Raw genomic sequence first — 15,469 nt, 5'->3', positions numbered from 1 at the left:
TTCCATCTGATCCACCGCGCTCACTGTCTGCACCAACAACACAAACACATGCACAGCTACCGCTCATCCAAGCTCCCACAGCTTCAGGACGGTGTGTGTGTGTGTGTCTGCTGCCTGTCTGCATTAACTCACACTCAGAGCTCTCCCTTCACACAATATTTAAAATCAGCTCTGTGAGCTCCTCCTGGATGTCAGGTGGAAAATAAAACTGTGAACGTGAACTTCATCGGATTAAAGGAGCTTCCTGCTCATTAAGCTGCCTCGGCTCTGCCTGTCTCTGTGCTGTTATTTGATGGTGGCGGTGTGAAATCAGATGCTTCTTTTTCTCTGTGTAATTAGCATCGCAGCAGCCGTGCCTGACTGAAGGAAGGCCGCGCTGATGAAGAGGAGGGTGGGAACACACACACAGACTGAGGTGTTTGTACCATGAAACACTAGAAGGAGGCTGCTGGTGCCAGAGTCTGAAGATTTCAGCAGGTCTGAGGCAGCCTGGCGGCACGGTGAGTCTGAACAGGAAGCAGCGGGCGGTCAGAGGGCAGATCAGGTCACTGTGACCTCACATCCATCCACCATGGAGGTCAGAGGTCAGACAGCAGACTATTATTCATTATTAAAAAGAGTGTGTAAGTCCTGACCCTTCATAGACTCTAACAGACTTCATGTGTCTCTGTCACACACTTCCTTCACTGCTTTTTATCAAGTGCAGTGTTTGAAAACTGCAGTTCCCCCTGCCGCCTCTAGGGGTTGACTCCAACAGTAAGTCTGTCTTCACAGACCTCCATGTTAAAATGTTTCATCTCAGTTCATCTCAAAAAGATTTAGTGTCATGGTTCATTTAAAGGCTTTAAAGTCACAGTGGTATCTATAACTGTGTTTGTTTGTTGTGGCTGATTCTTGAGCGCTCCTTATTAGTAGGTGACGTTGATGAGCTGACAGCCAATCACAGAAGCGTTCCTCGGAGGTCGGGAAGGATCCGGCGGCAGAGAGCAGACAGGAGAGGCACGGATGTACCGAGAGGACGGAGGTCGTCCCCCACTGTAACCGGAGGTGTCCAAGGTTTTCTGGAGGTAAATACTTTGTAATGGAATGTTTGTCTGTCTGGGATAAAGATCGCTATTAGCATGTTAGCGTTCGCTGTGGTGTCGCTTTATGACTTAATAAGTGATGCTCAGGGCTCCTCAAGTCTCGTGCACCGAGAGTGAGACTCACACATTTCAACAAGTTCACATGCATCAGTAAATAGAACCTCTTGTTGCCGGGTGAGGTCTGAGAAGTGGACGTAGCCTGTGCTCTGAATGCAGGTAGTAGAGGAGCTGGAGGTGGAGGAGCACCGTCAGCAGAGGGACAGGGACACTACCATTACCATTGTAATGGGACGTCAGGACACAAGGGGGCGCTAAGCTAACAGGGAAACACTGATGTAGAATAAGAACATACACCTGACTGAAGTGTGACCAGTTTATGCTCAGTCATCATTCTGAGGATCTGAGGCTTTAATCTGTCTAATCTGATCTGTTTTGTGTAGTCTCTTCGCTGGCATTGCACAGCTGACGGTGTCGTTGGAAATACAGTGAAGCAGAAATATAGATATTGTGGTTAGATGATGGTGGCACAGATGTGCAGATGTTTAGTTATGATAATCTGTGAGTGTCGGACCACAGGCTGACAGAATCTGCACATTGAATCTGTCTGAAGTAGTTGTCGAGTTAACTGCAAGTTGTTACTGTGCGCTCAGTGTGAAGCTTCATAAGGTCAGAATGAGGTTATTTAAGACTTGTAGTCGAGAAACGTGACTAAGAGACGATGTGTGTGCTGGTTGAAGGACTGGGACCAGGAGCCTGGAGCCTGGAGCCTGGAACTGAGCCTCACCCTGGACCTCACCTCTGCCCAGGTGCTGCTCCATCTACGGGCCGCCAGCTGACCAACTGACTGCTGAGGTGGTGAGTAAACTGCACATGCAGTCATTTATTTTACACTCAGTCTTAGACCACAACACACAAACATTTTTATTTAGCTGTGTGTGTCTGTGTGTGTGTGGGTCCCTTTGGTTTAGTAAGGAAAAGATTTGTCAGTGTGGAAACAAACAAAAAACTTCAAGTCCAAACCTCAAAGGTTTAACTACATTCATATTTTACATTATAATTACAGTGAGTGATGTTTAAATGACGTGTAACTGCTTTAAATATTAGTACAAATATTCTTAGAGGAAATAAATTGTTAATTTATTCCATCTTTGTACGGGAAACATCCGTGTTTCATCCTTAGTTAGAACACGTGTCTGTTAGCTCCTATATAACAATAACAACGTTTAAAGGTGTTGTAGTCTGTGTGAGTAGAAACACTGTGTAGTCGACCGTCCCTCCCTTTGTTTAAGAACAAAAGGCTCATTATCATGACTGTGTTTAAATAGACAATAAGTGAAAGGTGACGGGTCATCAATACAGCATTTAAGCAAAGCTTTAACATTTGAAGTGGCGTCAGGTCGGTCGGGCTGATGTCTCTAGTCTGTAAAACCAGATCAGATAACGAGCTGCTTACCACTCAGTGGGCGGAGCCACATGACCTGTGATGTCACAGGCATCCAGTCTGTACTATGGCCGTGATAAAATCAGCGTGAAGATACGCTTCATGCCTGCAGTAGCTGCCGCTAGGCACCATGGGAGCTGTAGTTCTGTAGAGAGCAGTGCGTCTTTGAATGGCTGGGTGTAAATGTGAATAAACACATGCAGTGCCGTACAGTGATCAAATATATTTATTTTACTGAAGTAGTTAAAAAGACATTCCATCTGATTTAAAACCTTAAAACAGTCTCTCACTGTGCCACGCTGTGTAGTATATGTATATATGCTGATTATTGCAATATGAAATCACAGATATATTGATAAAGGCTTTAATCCAGATTATAGTTCTTTGTAGTTTAAACATTTAAACCAGCGTTCTTTAACGGGTTTTATGTGTCGTATCTAAATCAAGTTAAATTATTCAGGAGTGGAGAAACAAATGCACGTGTCATGTGACCCACACGTGTCATGTGACCTCTTGTGGGTCACACGTGACCTCTTGTGGGTCACACGTGACCTCTTGTGGGTCACACGTGACCTCTTGTGGGTCACACGTGACCTCTTGTGGGTCACACGTGACCTCTTGTGGGTCACACGTGACCTCTTGTGGGTCACACGTGTCACGTGACCTCTTGTGGGTCACACGTGTCACGTGACCTCTTGTGGGTCACACGTGTCACGTGACCTCTTGTGGGTCTCTTGTGTGTCACGTGACCTCTTGTGGGTCTCTTGTGGGTCACGTGACACATGTGGGTCTCTTGTGGGTCACGTGACACATGTGGGTCACGTGACCTCTTGTGGGTCACGTGACCTCTTGTGACCCACAAGCGGTCACATGGGTCATGTGACCTCTTGTGACCCACAAGTGGTCACATGTGTCATGTGACCTCTTGTGACCCACATGTGTCATGTGACCTCTTGTGACCCACATGTGTCATGTGACCGCTTCTGGGTCACATGGCTGAACATTCGCTGTAGAGACTCACAAACCAGCTGAACTCAGGAACACACCGGAGGAAGTGTCAGACAGCAGAGATGTTTCCGGGGACCATAAAAAGTGACGGACCTGAGGGGTCTTTGGATGGGGAAGTGATGCTTCATGTTTAATTTGGGGTTCTGCTGTATCCACAGCACCCTGACCATCTGTAAACTGCTGCTACCTTCAGGCTCCATGTCTGCTCCATCACTACAGTATCTACATTCAGGTCGATTATAAATACGTTATATTCAAAGGTATTAACATGTGTGTATATATTGAAAACACAGAGGGTATATGTACAGACGGTAGATGTCGTATCACACTGTTTAACTCTGCAGCAGGAGTGTTGCTTGGTGTTTTATTGTAGTCCGGGCGCGGCCGCCTGTGGACGTGGGGCGGCGTGCTGCCTGGGGTGTTTCCTTCCTCCATATTGCTTTCAATGTGACTGCAGCGTGTCGTGTGGAGGGCGGGGGGGAGACCCCGGAGCTGCAGCCAGAGTTTAATAAAGGGAGAGAGGGATTAAATGGAGGTGCAGAGTCTGTCTCGGTCAGAAAAGATCCTGAGGGCCCAGGTGGATGATTATAGGTGTGGCTATGGTCTGCGGCTGGTAATAGGCACTGTCGAAGTACAGACCGCCTGCAGAGGGGAGACACAGGCGGGGTTAGCAGCAACAGACGTGATCACAGACACATGATGGACCTGTGAGCTCACTGGGAACATCACATGCTGCTTCTGTGTGACTGTGAATAAACATATGGATGACATGACAGCTCCGAACAGTGAGGCCAAAACATCTAGATCGCCCCCCAGAGGCTGGCTGCAGTACTGCTCATAATCCCCGCCTTCTCTTTTAAGTTTTTCCCAGAGATGGTTTTGGATTGTGGAAATGTATCATCACACTGATCTGTGTTCAAATGCTTTCGATATGTGGACTCTCCAGAGAGGGAGAGTGCGCTTTGGGTGGAACAGCATCTTTCATGCCAGCAGCTGAAAGCGAGATATTTATGGCCTCACTTTAGTACGAGGGTGGAGGTGGAGCTGCGTCCTCGGTCTTTGTGAAATGTCAGTGAAGGAGAGAGCCATCTGAACACAGAGCTGCTGCTGTGGAGGCTGAGCTGTAGAACACACTTCTAATTTAAATGATGAGCGTACTGGGAGGTGATGGAGAGTGCAGAGCAGGATGTGGACTCAGCGTAGAGCTGCTTCCATGTTTGTGTTTACTGACTGGAGGAGAGACCTCTGGAGGAAACATCAAGTATTTCTGAGCTTCCTCCTGTACTGTATCTGTGGATGCTCTCATTCATCCAGGTCAGTCATTTCCAAGAGTTTAAATCGAGGCAACTGGACTCAAGGATTGTTTTTTGAGAAGTGGCTTCTTCAGTTCTGCTACTTTTCTGGTTGGGAATGTTGAGTTTTATGTGTTCAGGACCTCTGTGGGTGGATCTTGCAGGAGCTCACATGTCTAAGATCCCTATAGTTGGTTAATGGCCTGTACTGACTCACTGCACCGTCTAGTGGATTAAAGGGGTATTACACAGCTAGCTGGTTAGCATGCTAACTCTGTGCAACACAATAGAAAAACGTCAGCTGCTGTTTGTTTACACTCTTTAGTTCCTGTGTGTAAAAAACAAACATGGACCACAAGTTACTCAGCTGTTGGCAAAAATATTCATTTATTTAAAAAGAACTGTGCCTAAAAACAGGTCAAAATAAATCATCTCAACACAAATGGCTCAAAGTGAACAGTGTAAACTCAGAGGAAGAGGCTTCTCAGTGCAACTCAGGATGTAAACCAGTCAAACTTAAAACAGAGAGAAATTAAAACAAAACATGGTGAGTGATTGTTAAAGGAATAATCAGCTGTTCGACACTCTGATCAGCTTTACTACCCCCCCCCCATCATGGCTGCTTCCATGTCCATCATTCATGAACTGTTGACAGTATTTCCTACAGCAGGTAAATATTTAGCTCTATAATATTTGTGTAGGTCGGTAACGTCCTGTGCGGGGAAGGACAGTGTGTGATTGTTTTGTTCTGTTGATGTTTGGTTTGTTCTCCAGATGTTTTACAGTAGCAGCAGGATATTTAGAGGAAACATGAGTGCTCAGTGACAGACTGATCTGTCTGCATTCACACACTCAGAGTCTGGCTGCAGGTCGACTGTTGTGCCTGGTTTGTTTGTGTGGATATTCCTTTAACAAGTGACCTCCTGTGGGTGGGACAGTCCTAATAGGGGTACAGGTGGGTGACGGGGTATGTGGTGGGTACTCTGATGACTGGGACAACTACTGAGGGCATTCTGGAGGGAAAACCTGAGGAAGAGCCGAGAAACACAAACTCAAACGCTGGGACGTGGTGATGGACTGATGGATGAATGATGATCGGATACACTGTGAGCTTACCGTAAGCAGGGAGGGCGCCTGCAGGGCTGTAACCGTAAGGAGCACCGAAACCTGAGAGAAGAACACACACACAGTATAATAATGTAGATTTTCTAATTAAAACTAATTCAGGATGTTTGAAATGTGTTAAAGGTCGGGTAGGAGAGTTCACTCTGATGCTCTTTTTGTTAAATTAGTGTAACTTCTCTTTACAATCCGATAGCAACCCATTAGTTCGGTGGTTTCTCATTAAAACGAAGAATATGAATCATCTGAAGCTATAAAACATAAAAACATCAGCCAATCCTCCGGGTGGACCCTGCTCGGAGGATTGGCTGGTTGTCACTCTCTACGTGCATGAAGTCACAGACCGCAGCTCGTCTTCAGGTGATGCGCGTCATGTGATTGGAGGCGTGGCTTCGGGGTGAGCTCCGAGACAAAGGGGCGTGAGTTTACTTTGAAATCTGGACTCTGAGTTTTTAAACCTCCTACCCGACCTTTAAAACGTTGCTATGAAACAGAACATGGGAAATGTTTCAGAAAGAGTTACGCCTTCTCAGTGACTTTGTCTTACTTAAAATCAATATCACAATTAATTGAAGCTTTTTCCTTGATTACAATGATTATTTTTATGTCTTTTTTTTTGGGGGGGGGGTAAATATGCTCAACGTCAGCTTTGCTTTGAGTGAACGCAGACGATATAGGAGACCCACTTAAGCTTGTTACATCACTAGAACAGAGAAATCTCTTTGTAACAAGAACAAAATTCGTTTCGGCCCGGACTTTTCAGAACTCCTTATTCAGACCTCACACTGCAGCACGCCACACACACACACACGGCTGAACGGCAGAAGCAGCAGTTTAGTTTGAACATGTTTAGCGAAGGAGGACGATGTTGCTTCCATTTGGGATTTCTCGGGTTTTGCTTGTTTTCCCAAATATCTCCGCTTCAAACGTTCACTTAAACTGCTGCTTCTGCCCATGGTAAGCAGCGAAACGTCAGAACCTGTATGTGTGCGCTGCAGTGGGAGCCACATGAGGACCACACACGTTTGTCATGAAGTATAAAAAGATTATTGTTCTTGCCACCTCTGGAACACGAACAGGTTTCTCTGTTCTCTGGATATGTAACAAGCTCTACGAAGCACTTCACACAGAAAAGTGTCCAGGTGGTGGGTCATGTGACTCACCTGGAGGGATGTATCCAGGTGCAGGTGGGGTGCTGATGTAGGGACCCCTGGGGATCACAGGGACCCGCGGAGGTCTGGCAGCGAGAGCCGGGAGGGTCAGTACGGAGGCCACGGGTCGCTTTGGCTGCACAAACACAGAGCTGATCAGCAGGACGTTTATCGTCAGTGATGACAGCAGATATCTATTTGTTTACATGGACGACTTCAGTTAGCAGCGATCGGTACACTGGTTACTCACTGGAGGGTTGGGCCGCTTCTTCTTGTTAGTTGTGGACTTGGAGCCGGAGAACAGGCTGTTCAGGGCGGCGAGCGCGGCGCTGGCTTTGGCTACTTTCTTATTGGGGCCTGTCCCCCGAAAAACTTGCTTGTCCACCTCCACCTGGCAGCAAATGCAGGAAAATTCAATTGTTGTTGGAAGAACTAAACCTAATCAGAGAGAGAGAACTCGTGCAGCACTCGGTTCAGACTGAGGTAATGAACCGCTGCAGTGACTTCTTTAGGGTGGAATTAGTTTCATGCTCGTCACACTTCCTGCCATCTGAAGAGGTTTTGATGTGCAGGAAGCAGCGACATCAAACACATTCCTGCCCTCATCAATTCCTAATCACAGCCTGTGAGTGAAGGACTCTGACAGACGGCGTTCTGTGCTGCTGTACCTCGATGATGAAGCGTTTCTCGTAGCTGCTGCCGCTCTCTGAGATCAGCTCGTACTTGAGGCCGCGGCGCTTCTCATTCAGCTCCATCACCGGGTTCTTACCTCCCGCGGTTAGGATGGGACCCGGAGCTCTGGACTGTAGACAGACAGGATCAGGACTTTAACCTCTTAAACTTGACACCAAGCGACTCATCGTGTACTTTCTTTATTTCTACATAGTGCATTCAGCCTCAGTGCAACAGGAAGTAGGTGTAAGCTTGTTAATTATGTGGGTCATGATAATAATCAGTAATTAACAGGGTTAAAAAACCTCAGAAAATCAAGCAGAGGAAGAAGAAGCTGTGCTGAAGACACACAGCTCAGAAAACATTGAGTTCATGTCTCGTGTGTGTCTGTGTGTGTGTCTGTGTGTGTGTGTGTTCCCCCACCTCCTGCGTGTCTGTGGAGGAGGTGATGGAGGTGGAGCTGGAGCTGGTGGACATCCTGTCGTTCTTGCCTTCGCCATCTGATTTCTCATCAGCACTCAGCGAGTCCACGTCTCCGTCGCTGGCGATGACGTATCCCAGCGCCTGCAGCGCCTGACCACACATCATCTGAATGTCAGCACCTCTCAGTGATCGCTCACACACAGAGGCTTCCACTGAAGCTAACTTCATGTCAGGAAATGAGTCACACTGTCACATCCATCATCAGTGAGTGAGCCCTGAGCTCAGCTGCAAAGTGAACAACACTGACGGTCTGTGCTGCGAGTGACCGACTGGATCAGACAAAGTGTGAGCGGGTCAACGAGCCGTCCTCTGCTCACTTCACTCCCTCCTCATCTTTCTAGGCAACAAATGCTGAAAACATATCATGATCTCTCACTGCTGTTCATTTATACCCCGTTCACACTGGGGAAAAAAACCTGGCTTAAGCAGGATTCGGCCGCATCCAGATCAATCCAGATGTGTTTTTATCTCAGTGTGAACACTCCGGCTGTATCCAGTTTGATTTCAATCTGGCTAGATCCACCCACGAGAGGTGGATCTAGCCAGATTGGCTCAAATGTGGCTCAGGTGTGAACGCAAATGTGGCGAGCGAATCCAGCTAGCGACATGCTACTTCCGGTTAGCAATGTGCTACTTCCGGATCACGGGGCGCGACACGGGGCAAAAAATAGCATGACGCATGCGCACACGCGGTCCTACCGCGGCGTGAACGGACTCTGTATATTAAGAGGCGCCACCTAGTGGTTTGGAGGACAGCAAACAAGCTGGATGAAGCCGGATTGAGTGCGGACACAAGTGTGTGCTAGCCAGATTTGAAAATAGGTCTGAACGCATCCAGTTTAAAGGCTGTCTGGGCTCAATCCTACTCTAGCTGGAATGACTTTCTCCAGTGTGAACGGGGCCTTACTACAGTGAGCTTCAGTGCAGGGACTCTGTTCTCCCACAATGCAATGCTCAGAGGTGACAGCGGAGGTGCTTTAATGCCTTTCCAGTCCACCTTTACATCATCAGAAACCTCTTGGTCACATCACAGGCCCCTCATCTATACTTATATAGAGTCTATGGTCCTATAAAAAAAAGCTGATTTACTTTTATGTTTTACAGACGTGAGGCCTCACACGGCAACAAACTGGCCAATCAGAATCCAGCACTCGGACATCAGAGCCTTAACCCTGGCTCCCTACCTTGAGGGCTACTTGGAGCTTGGCGGTTCTCTTGGAGTTCCCGGTGGCCTGGTAAGCAGTTCCCTGGACCTCCACAGACATGGTGAAGACGGGAGCGTGGACCGGCCCGGACTGGGACAGCAGGCGGTACTGAAGGCCCGGGTGGATCTGGTTCAGACGCATCAGAGCGTTCATGGGGTGGTTTGGATCGGTCATCCTCCAGTCCAGGACTGAAAGAAGGCGGACAAGTCAAAGTGAGATCCCTTCATCGTGAGGTGTCCGGCGCTTCAGCTGTTCTAATAACAATCAATCGACCAATCAATCAACAGTAAAATAAAAACAATAACCTGGGACCTGCTGTGTTTCGTACTCTGTAACATACGCTTGCTGCATGTTCCTCTCTCTCCCCTTCATCCTCTCAGTTCTATCTACCTCCTCTTCTCTCTGTCCTGCAGAGAGTGCTGTGAGGGTCCCTGACAGCTAACTAGTCGCACTTAGCATGTCTGTGATTAAAATCTGAACATAACGGGCACTTTAACTAAAGCCAAACCACAACAGTGCTTCTGTCAGCAAGTGTAAGAACACAAAGCTTCCAGTGCAGGCAGGCACACAACAGACAAACACATCATAAGTGTAACAACAGTACTGATGTCAGACAGACCAGGAAGGATTTTTATCATGTCATCATCGTCACAGTTAACCCAGAGAACGGCTCTTCACACTGAACCCTGAACTCAGCAGCACACCAATGTCCTGCAGGGGACTGAGGAGACGGGTGACTGACTGAGGGCCACAATATAACTTATCATTTCATCAGAGGGGCTACATCAAAGGCAGTGAGTGCAGGCGATGCTGTGAGGTGCAGACTGACGGCTTCACTCTGTAGATGCATGAATGTGAAGCTGCTGATGGACGGTGTGTGTGTGTGTGTGTGGTGGGAGGTGATGAGATAATTGCATGGCAGCAGCCCGCAGTATTAATCCCTCTTTATCTGCTTCCCGTCGCCTCCTTTGAACTGGAGGCAGATGAGAGTTGCCGGGGACGCTCGTCCCGGTGAGGGCCGATTTAATTACTGAGGGGGAGGGAGGCGGAGGCTGCAACTAATCACTACATCTGCAGATTCACTCAATTAAGTGATTCATTATGAGAAAACATCTTTAAATGTCTCATTTTAATCACACGTTTGTCAATGTCCTCAAAACACACGTCTTTGCATGTGAGGAGCTGGAACCACATTCTTTCCGGTGTTTTAGTTCCTATAGGACCCGAGTCGAATGACGATAACTGCTGTGAGGCGGTGCACAGCTGCCTGGCGACTGGACTACACAACATACATTTTATGTTCGTGTTGTCTGTTGTCAGAGTTAAACCTCACTGCAATGACTGATCAGCTCCAGCCCAGTGCATTCTGGGATTTGGAGTTTGAACACCAGCGCACAGTGCCTCTGTTTCCTCTGGACATATGACAGCCTGCAGCAGATGAACTCTTTTCTTATCATCACTGTGAGAAGTGTGTGTCAGTCTGCGCTAACGTTTGTGAGTTTCAGGTGTGACAGAAGCAGGGTTCTGATCCGTGGAGCCTTCAGAGAGGCCGGTCCAAGTCACCTTTCATCCTTTTGACGAAGTCTCTGTCGTCTGACCCCACGTCCTCCCGGAGCCTCTTCTGACAGCCGCCTGCAGAACGGACACAAAGCAGCTGATCATTTAAAATGCTTCAGGTCACACACACACACAGACACACAGACACACACACAGACACACACACACACAAAGATAAAAACACCAAACACACACACACCTTCTAACAGCCTCGGCGTGGGTTTGCTGGCAGGCAGAGGATCCATGTTCAAGACTTTGTAAAGCTGTCCAAAGGCTAGAAGACGCAACGCATGCTGGAACACACACAGACACACAAACACACAGAGGAGAGAACCAAGCGTGAGGAGTAAGCAGCGTAAGGAGGCTTAAACAGAAGAGCACAGAAGAGAGACGCAGCATGAATCTGAAGACGCCTTCATGTGTCTCTGCCTGGGGGCATCTCTGTTGTTGTGGTGCTGTGTGTGTTGTGCGGTGGCTGAGGCAGTGATAGTGTTAGTGTTGTTGTGGGTGTAGACAGGGTTGAGTGTTCCCACGCTCATTAGATGGCTAATTAGGCTGCCAGTGTTTGACGGCTGCCAATCGGAGGTCAGCGCCCGGGCTTCTGTGTGCTGACGTGAGCGCGGGGCTCCACCGGGCCGCCAGGACTCGCTTTAAATAGCCCTCCTTCAATCAGTGCAGCAGGAGGGAGGCCGTGTGTGTGTGTGTGGTCTCTGGGAGAGATGCTGACTCGTAGAAGACCCCCCCCACACACACACACACACTCTGAGGTGAAACCATTGACAGTAAAAACTATGGACAGAGCCTCCGTGACGTCACCCGTTTGTTTCTGAAGAGCCGTTCTGAGGCTCGTGGGAGGTTCCGGGACTTGATGACCGCCGCCATGTTGGCAGCGTCACGTCAACTAAAACTCCGATTATGGACAAAGAGGGGGAGCACGAGCGGGGTTTAGGGGGGGCGGGCGATCGTGGAAGCAGAAATTCACACTGTGATACGTCAACTGTCTGTCACTCAAGCGGCAACGCCCATAATTAGGCGTAATTTTAAGTCAGAATACCATTGAAACGAGTGAGTTTAAAAAATTCACCCCCCCTACAATTGACACTAGCAGAGAACTATCATCTGAGACCAGAGTGGTTTTTGTACCAGGCTGTAAACATGTTTTTTTCTGCTGGAAGTCGGCCATTTTAACATGGAGTCTATGGGAATTACTCGCTTTTGGAGCCAGCCCCCAGTGGTTGCGGCGTGAATTACAAGTTTTGACACTTCCGCATGGGCTTCCACTTTGAGCCCCGAAGGTTGCCGCTTGGGTGAAACAGGAAGCAGCGTTATGATGCTCTGGACTGAAATGATCCCTGAAAACCCTGAATATTCCCAACATGACTTTTCCATTTTAAAACGTTGTTCTATAAAATCGCAGCAGGCGTTTCATCCCGGACCGGATCAGAGTCACTTTACGTCTGTGAGCTGAACAACTTTACCGCATCAGGACAGTCAGACAGTCATAAGAAGAAACTCAGTCACAGACGAAGCCGTGAGGCTGCAGACCGACCTGCGCGCTGTGTGTGAGGGCGTCGGCCTGCTGGGCCTCCAGCTCCGACAGGCTGTCTGTGGGTTCCCGCTCACAGGGGTCATGAACCCCCGGACCTCCTGCAAAGAAAAAAAAAAAACCCTCAGTGTTCTCAGCACTGACACACAAACACACACAGACACACACGCAGGTTCTTTAATGCCTAATGAAAAGCACTCGGCGTTAAACTCTCATCAATGATTCAGAGCCTTCAGGAGACAAGCTGACAGGAAGCTGATCAAAGAGGAGCTGCAGCCGCCTCGCATCACACACACAACCCTTCCTTTACTGGAAACGTGGAACAAAACGTCTGAGGACCAGCTGCTCCTCAGGAGCTCATTCACTCCGTTCTGGAGGTCCAGAGCTTCCTGCAGCTCTCTTCTGCTGGTGCTCTGTGAACATTGTCCAGAGGCTTCATAAACATGGAGGCCTGCGGAGGCCAGAGGCTGCAGTGAAGGAGGGCTGACCTGGTAAGAGGATCCCTGAGGCGATGCACTCCATGACGCGGCGCAGGGCTTCACCTGGACCCAGCAGCCGGTTACAGGTGCCGATGGCCTTCTCACAGATCAGCTCCAGAGGCTGCGGGGAGAGGACTGTCAGTCATCAGAGTTTACTGCCACAACAGAGCGACTGAGACTCCGCCGCCGTCACCCACCCATCCTTTGAGCGGCTGCCACACAGGCAGTCGGTTGCACATGTCTCTGAGGATCCTCAGCACCACGACACAGGACTTGAGTTCAGTGACTCTGGCCTGAGGAGACAGATGGACAGAACTGAGCATCTCACAGAGACAGCAGCACGTCCCGCAGACAGTCTGCTGCTGTGAGCCTGTGACCTCTGACACCGCACTGACGTCTGAACTTGATGAGTAAACAGTGACTGACAATCAGAAAAGCTCTGTAGATCTCTCCACTTAAAGCTGAATGTTAAAACCAAAGGAAGCTGCAGATTACTGACGCCTGTGCTAACCCTGACAGCTCAGACGTCTCTACAGCTGAGTGGACGTCATCTTATTCCTGTCGGCGTCACACAGCAGCTCTGATGCTGCCCTGGCATTCAGCGCTCCTTCCCCGAGAGAAGCTTCTGTCTGCCGGACCTGACCTTCACCCTCCTACACCTGACCTTCATCCTCCTCTCTGCCACACCTGACCTTCATCCTCCTCTCTGCCACACCTGACCTTCATCCTCCTCTCTGCCACACCTGACCTTCATCCTCCTCCTGAGCAGATAAAGAGCCTCTTCATGACTTGAATCCCTCTCGTCTTCCTCTCTTCATTCTGTTCTGCCCTCTCTGTCATCGGATTTTAGAAATACAGAGCGTCCAAAAAGTCAGCGACATCTGTACTATAATACGCTCCATCTAAAATCCTGGCTACAGGTCAGTGAGCTTCATCTGCTCCGTCCTGTCTGAGTTTGTGTTTATGAAGCTGGTAAAGCTGTGTGCTTCTCTTCAGACCGGCTGTGCTCACCTGGAACCACTTGGCGTGCCGGAGTGAAGCCAGCGCAGCCCGGCACTTCTGCTGGTCCAGGACGTCTTCCTCCTCTTCCTCCGCCTCCTCCTCCTTGTCCTCCCTCTCCTTGTCGGCGTCCTCATCGCCCTCCTCTGGAAGAAGGACAGGATGAGACAGGACAGACTGAGCGTGAGCAGGCCGACCTCACACACAGACACACACAGACACACAGGCAGCGGGGTCGGACAGCTAATCATTAGGCACTGATCTGACCCAATGAGCTGAGAGGGGGATTTTGAGAGGCCGTGTGATTTTCTGGGAGAGGAGGGATTCTCGTGCACAGAGCAGGAACTTTGAGAAGACTGACGGGAGGAACCGGAGGAGACGTGAGCGCATGCGCCTTGCTGCCCGGCCGGAGTCTCACTCTGGATGCAGATCAGTGGCTGGAGGCGTTGGAACACGCCAGATTAGTGTGTTATCAATTACAGCGCAGGGCGAAAATCCCAGCATGGCAGGGGTGTACAAACAGATTACAGACGGAACTTTAGGAAGCGTCTGATGCAGGAACTCAGCCGCCTGAGCAGTGCAGACACATTAGTCCCCCCCCTCCTCCCAAAAAAATGGCAGCCTGCTTTTCCGGGGCGCCATGCTGGTATTTTCGGTCTTGCGGGGTCGGTCAGATGTTTATGTTTGAAACGGCCTCTCCACACCGGGTTCCTGTGGGGAGCGCGCCCGCCATGACTGGAGGCCGAGCCATGGGAGGAGGGCAGCAGAAGAAGAGCGACAGCAGACAAGACAACATAAACATCTGAGAGTGAGAACGCCACCCTGGAAAGAAAGTGAAGGCCGTTTGTTCTCGGGAGCAGCTACAGGGGCGTCCACTGTGGGACAGTCAAGCAGACGGACAAAAAGGCGGACAGACTGCAGGCCACAGGGCGGCGCCTCCACCTGAGGCGGAGCAGAGACGCTCAGCTTCCTGCTTACAAACAGGAGGAGGCCCACCCTGTGTTCATCACTTTTCAGTTTGAGGCCAGACACAAATGAAGCTCAGAAAATCAGCAGCAACAGCCAGAGCACCGACCTTTGACCTTTAGAACTCGGGAAAGACAGATTTGACTGATGTGTAGTGTGGGTAGAAAATTTGATTCTCTTTTGCACTTTAGGTGGAGGCTGGATGGAGGAGGCCAGCAGGCCGGGTGTGTGTCTGTGTGTGTGTCTGTGTCTGTCTGTGTCTGTGTGTGTGTCTGTGTGTGTCTCTGTGTCTGTGTGTGTGTCTGTGTCTGTCTGTGTCTGTGTGTGTCTCTGTGTGTGTGTCTCTGTGTCTCTGTGTGTGTCTGTGTGTCTCTGTGTGTGTGTGTGTGTGTGTGTCTGTCTGTGTGTGTGTGTGTGTGTGTGTGTGTCTGTGTGTGTCTGTGTGTCTGTCTGTGTGTGTGTC

At 49.3% G+C, this 15,469-nt stretch overlaps 1 protein-coding gene across 1 annotated transcript in view; it reads right to left on the bottom strand.

The window, feature by feature from the left end:
- Positions 1 to 5,185: 5,185 nt before the first annotated feature.
- Positions 5,186 to 15,469, bottom strand: part of LOC114441051 (spermatid perinuclear RNA-binding protein-like) — a 29,004-nt gene continuing 18,720 nt past the window's right edge. Inside the window, exons 6-18 of the mRNA XM_028413803.1 lie at positions 14,053 to 14,186; positions 13,239 to 13,334; positions 13,051 to 13,162; positions 12,566 to 12,663; positions 11,216 to 11,309; positions 11,023 to 11,091; positions 9,439 to 9,647; positions 8,195 to 8,344; positions 7,768 to 7,902; positions 7,350 to 7,490; positions 7,112 to 7,235; positions 5,943 to 5,993; positions 5,186 to 5,852 (exon numbers count right to left, since the gene is read on the bottom strand). Coding sequence (XP_028269604.1) covers positions 5,767 to 5,852; positions 5,943 to 5,993; positions 7,112 to 7,235; positions 7,350 to 7,490; positions 7,768 to 7,902; positions 8,195 to 8,344; positions 9,439 to 9,647; positions 11,023 to 11,091; positions 11,216 to 11,309; positions 12,566 to 12,663; positions 13,051 to 13,162; positions 13,239 to 13,334; positions 14,053 to 14,186 — 1,499 coding nt within the window. The 3' untranslated portion in view covers positions 5,186 to 5,766. The remainder of the gene's footprint in view (positions 5,853 to 5,942; positions 5,994 to 7,111; positions 7,236 to 7,349; positions 7,491 to 7,767; positions 7,903 to 8,194; positions 8,345 to 9,438; positions 9,648 to 11,022; positions 11,092 to 11,215; positions 11,310 to 12,565; positions 12,664 to 13,050; positions 13,163 to 13,238; positions 13,335 to 14,052; positions 14,187 to 15,469) is intronic.

The sequence above is a fragment of the Parambassis ranga genome, chromosome 9, assembly GCF_900634625.1.
Source record: "Parambassis ranga chromosome 9, fParRan2.1, whole genome shotgun sequence".
NCBI classification, from domain to species: Eukaryota; Metazoa; Chordata; class Actinopteri; family Ambassidae; genus Parambassis; species Parambassis ranga.
The sequence above is the reverse complement of the archived record's forward strand: the minus strand, read 5'-3'. Positions and strand labels throughout refer to the sequence as shown.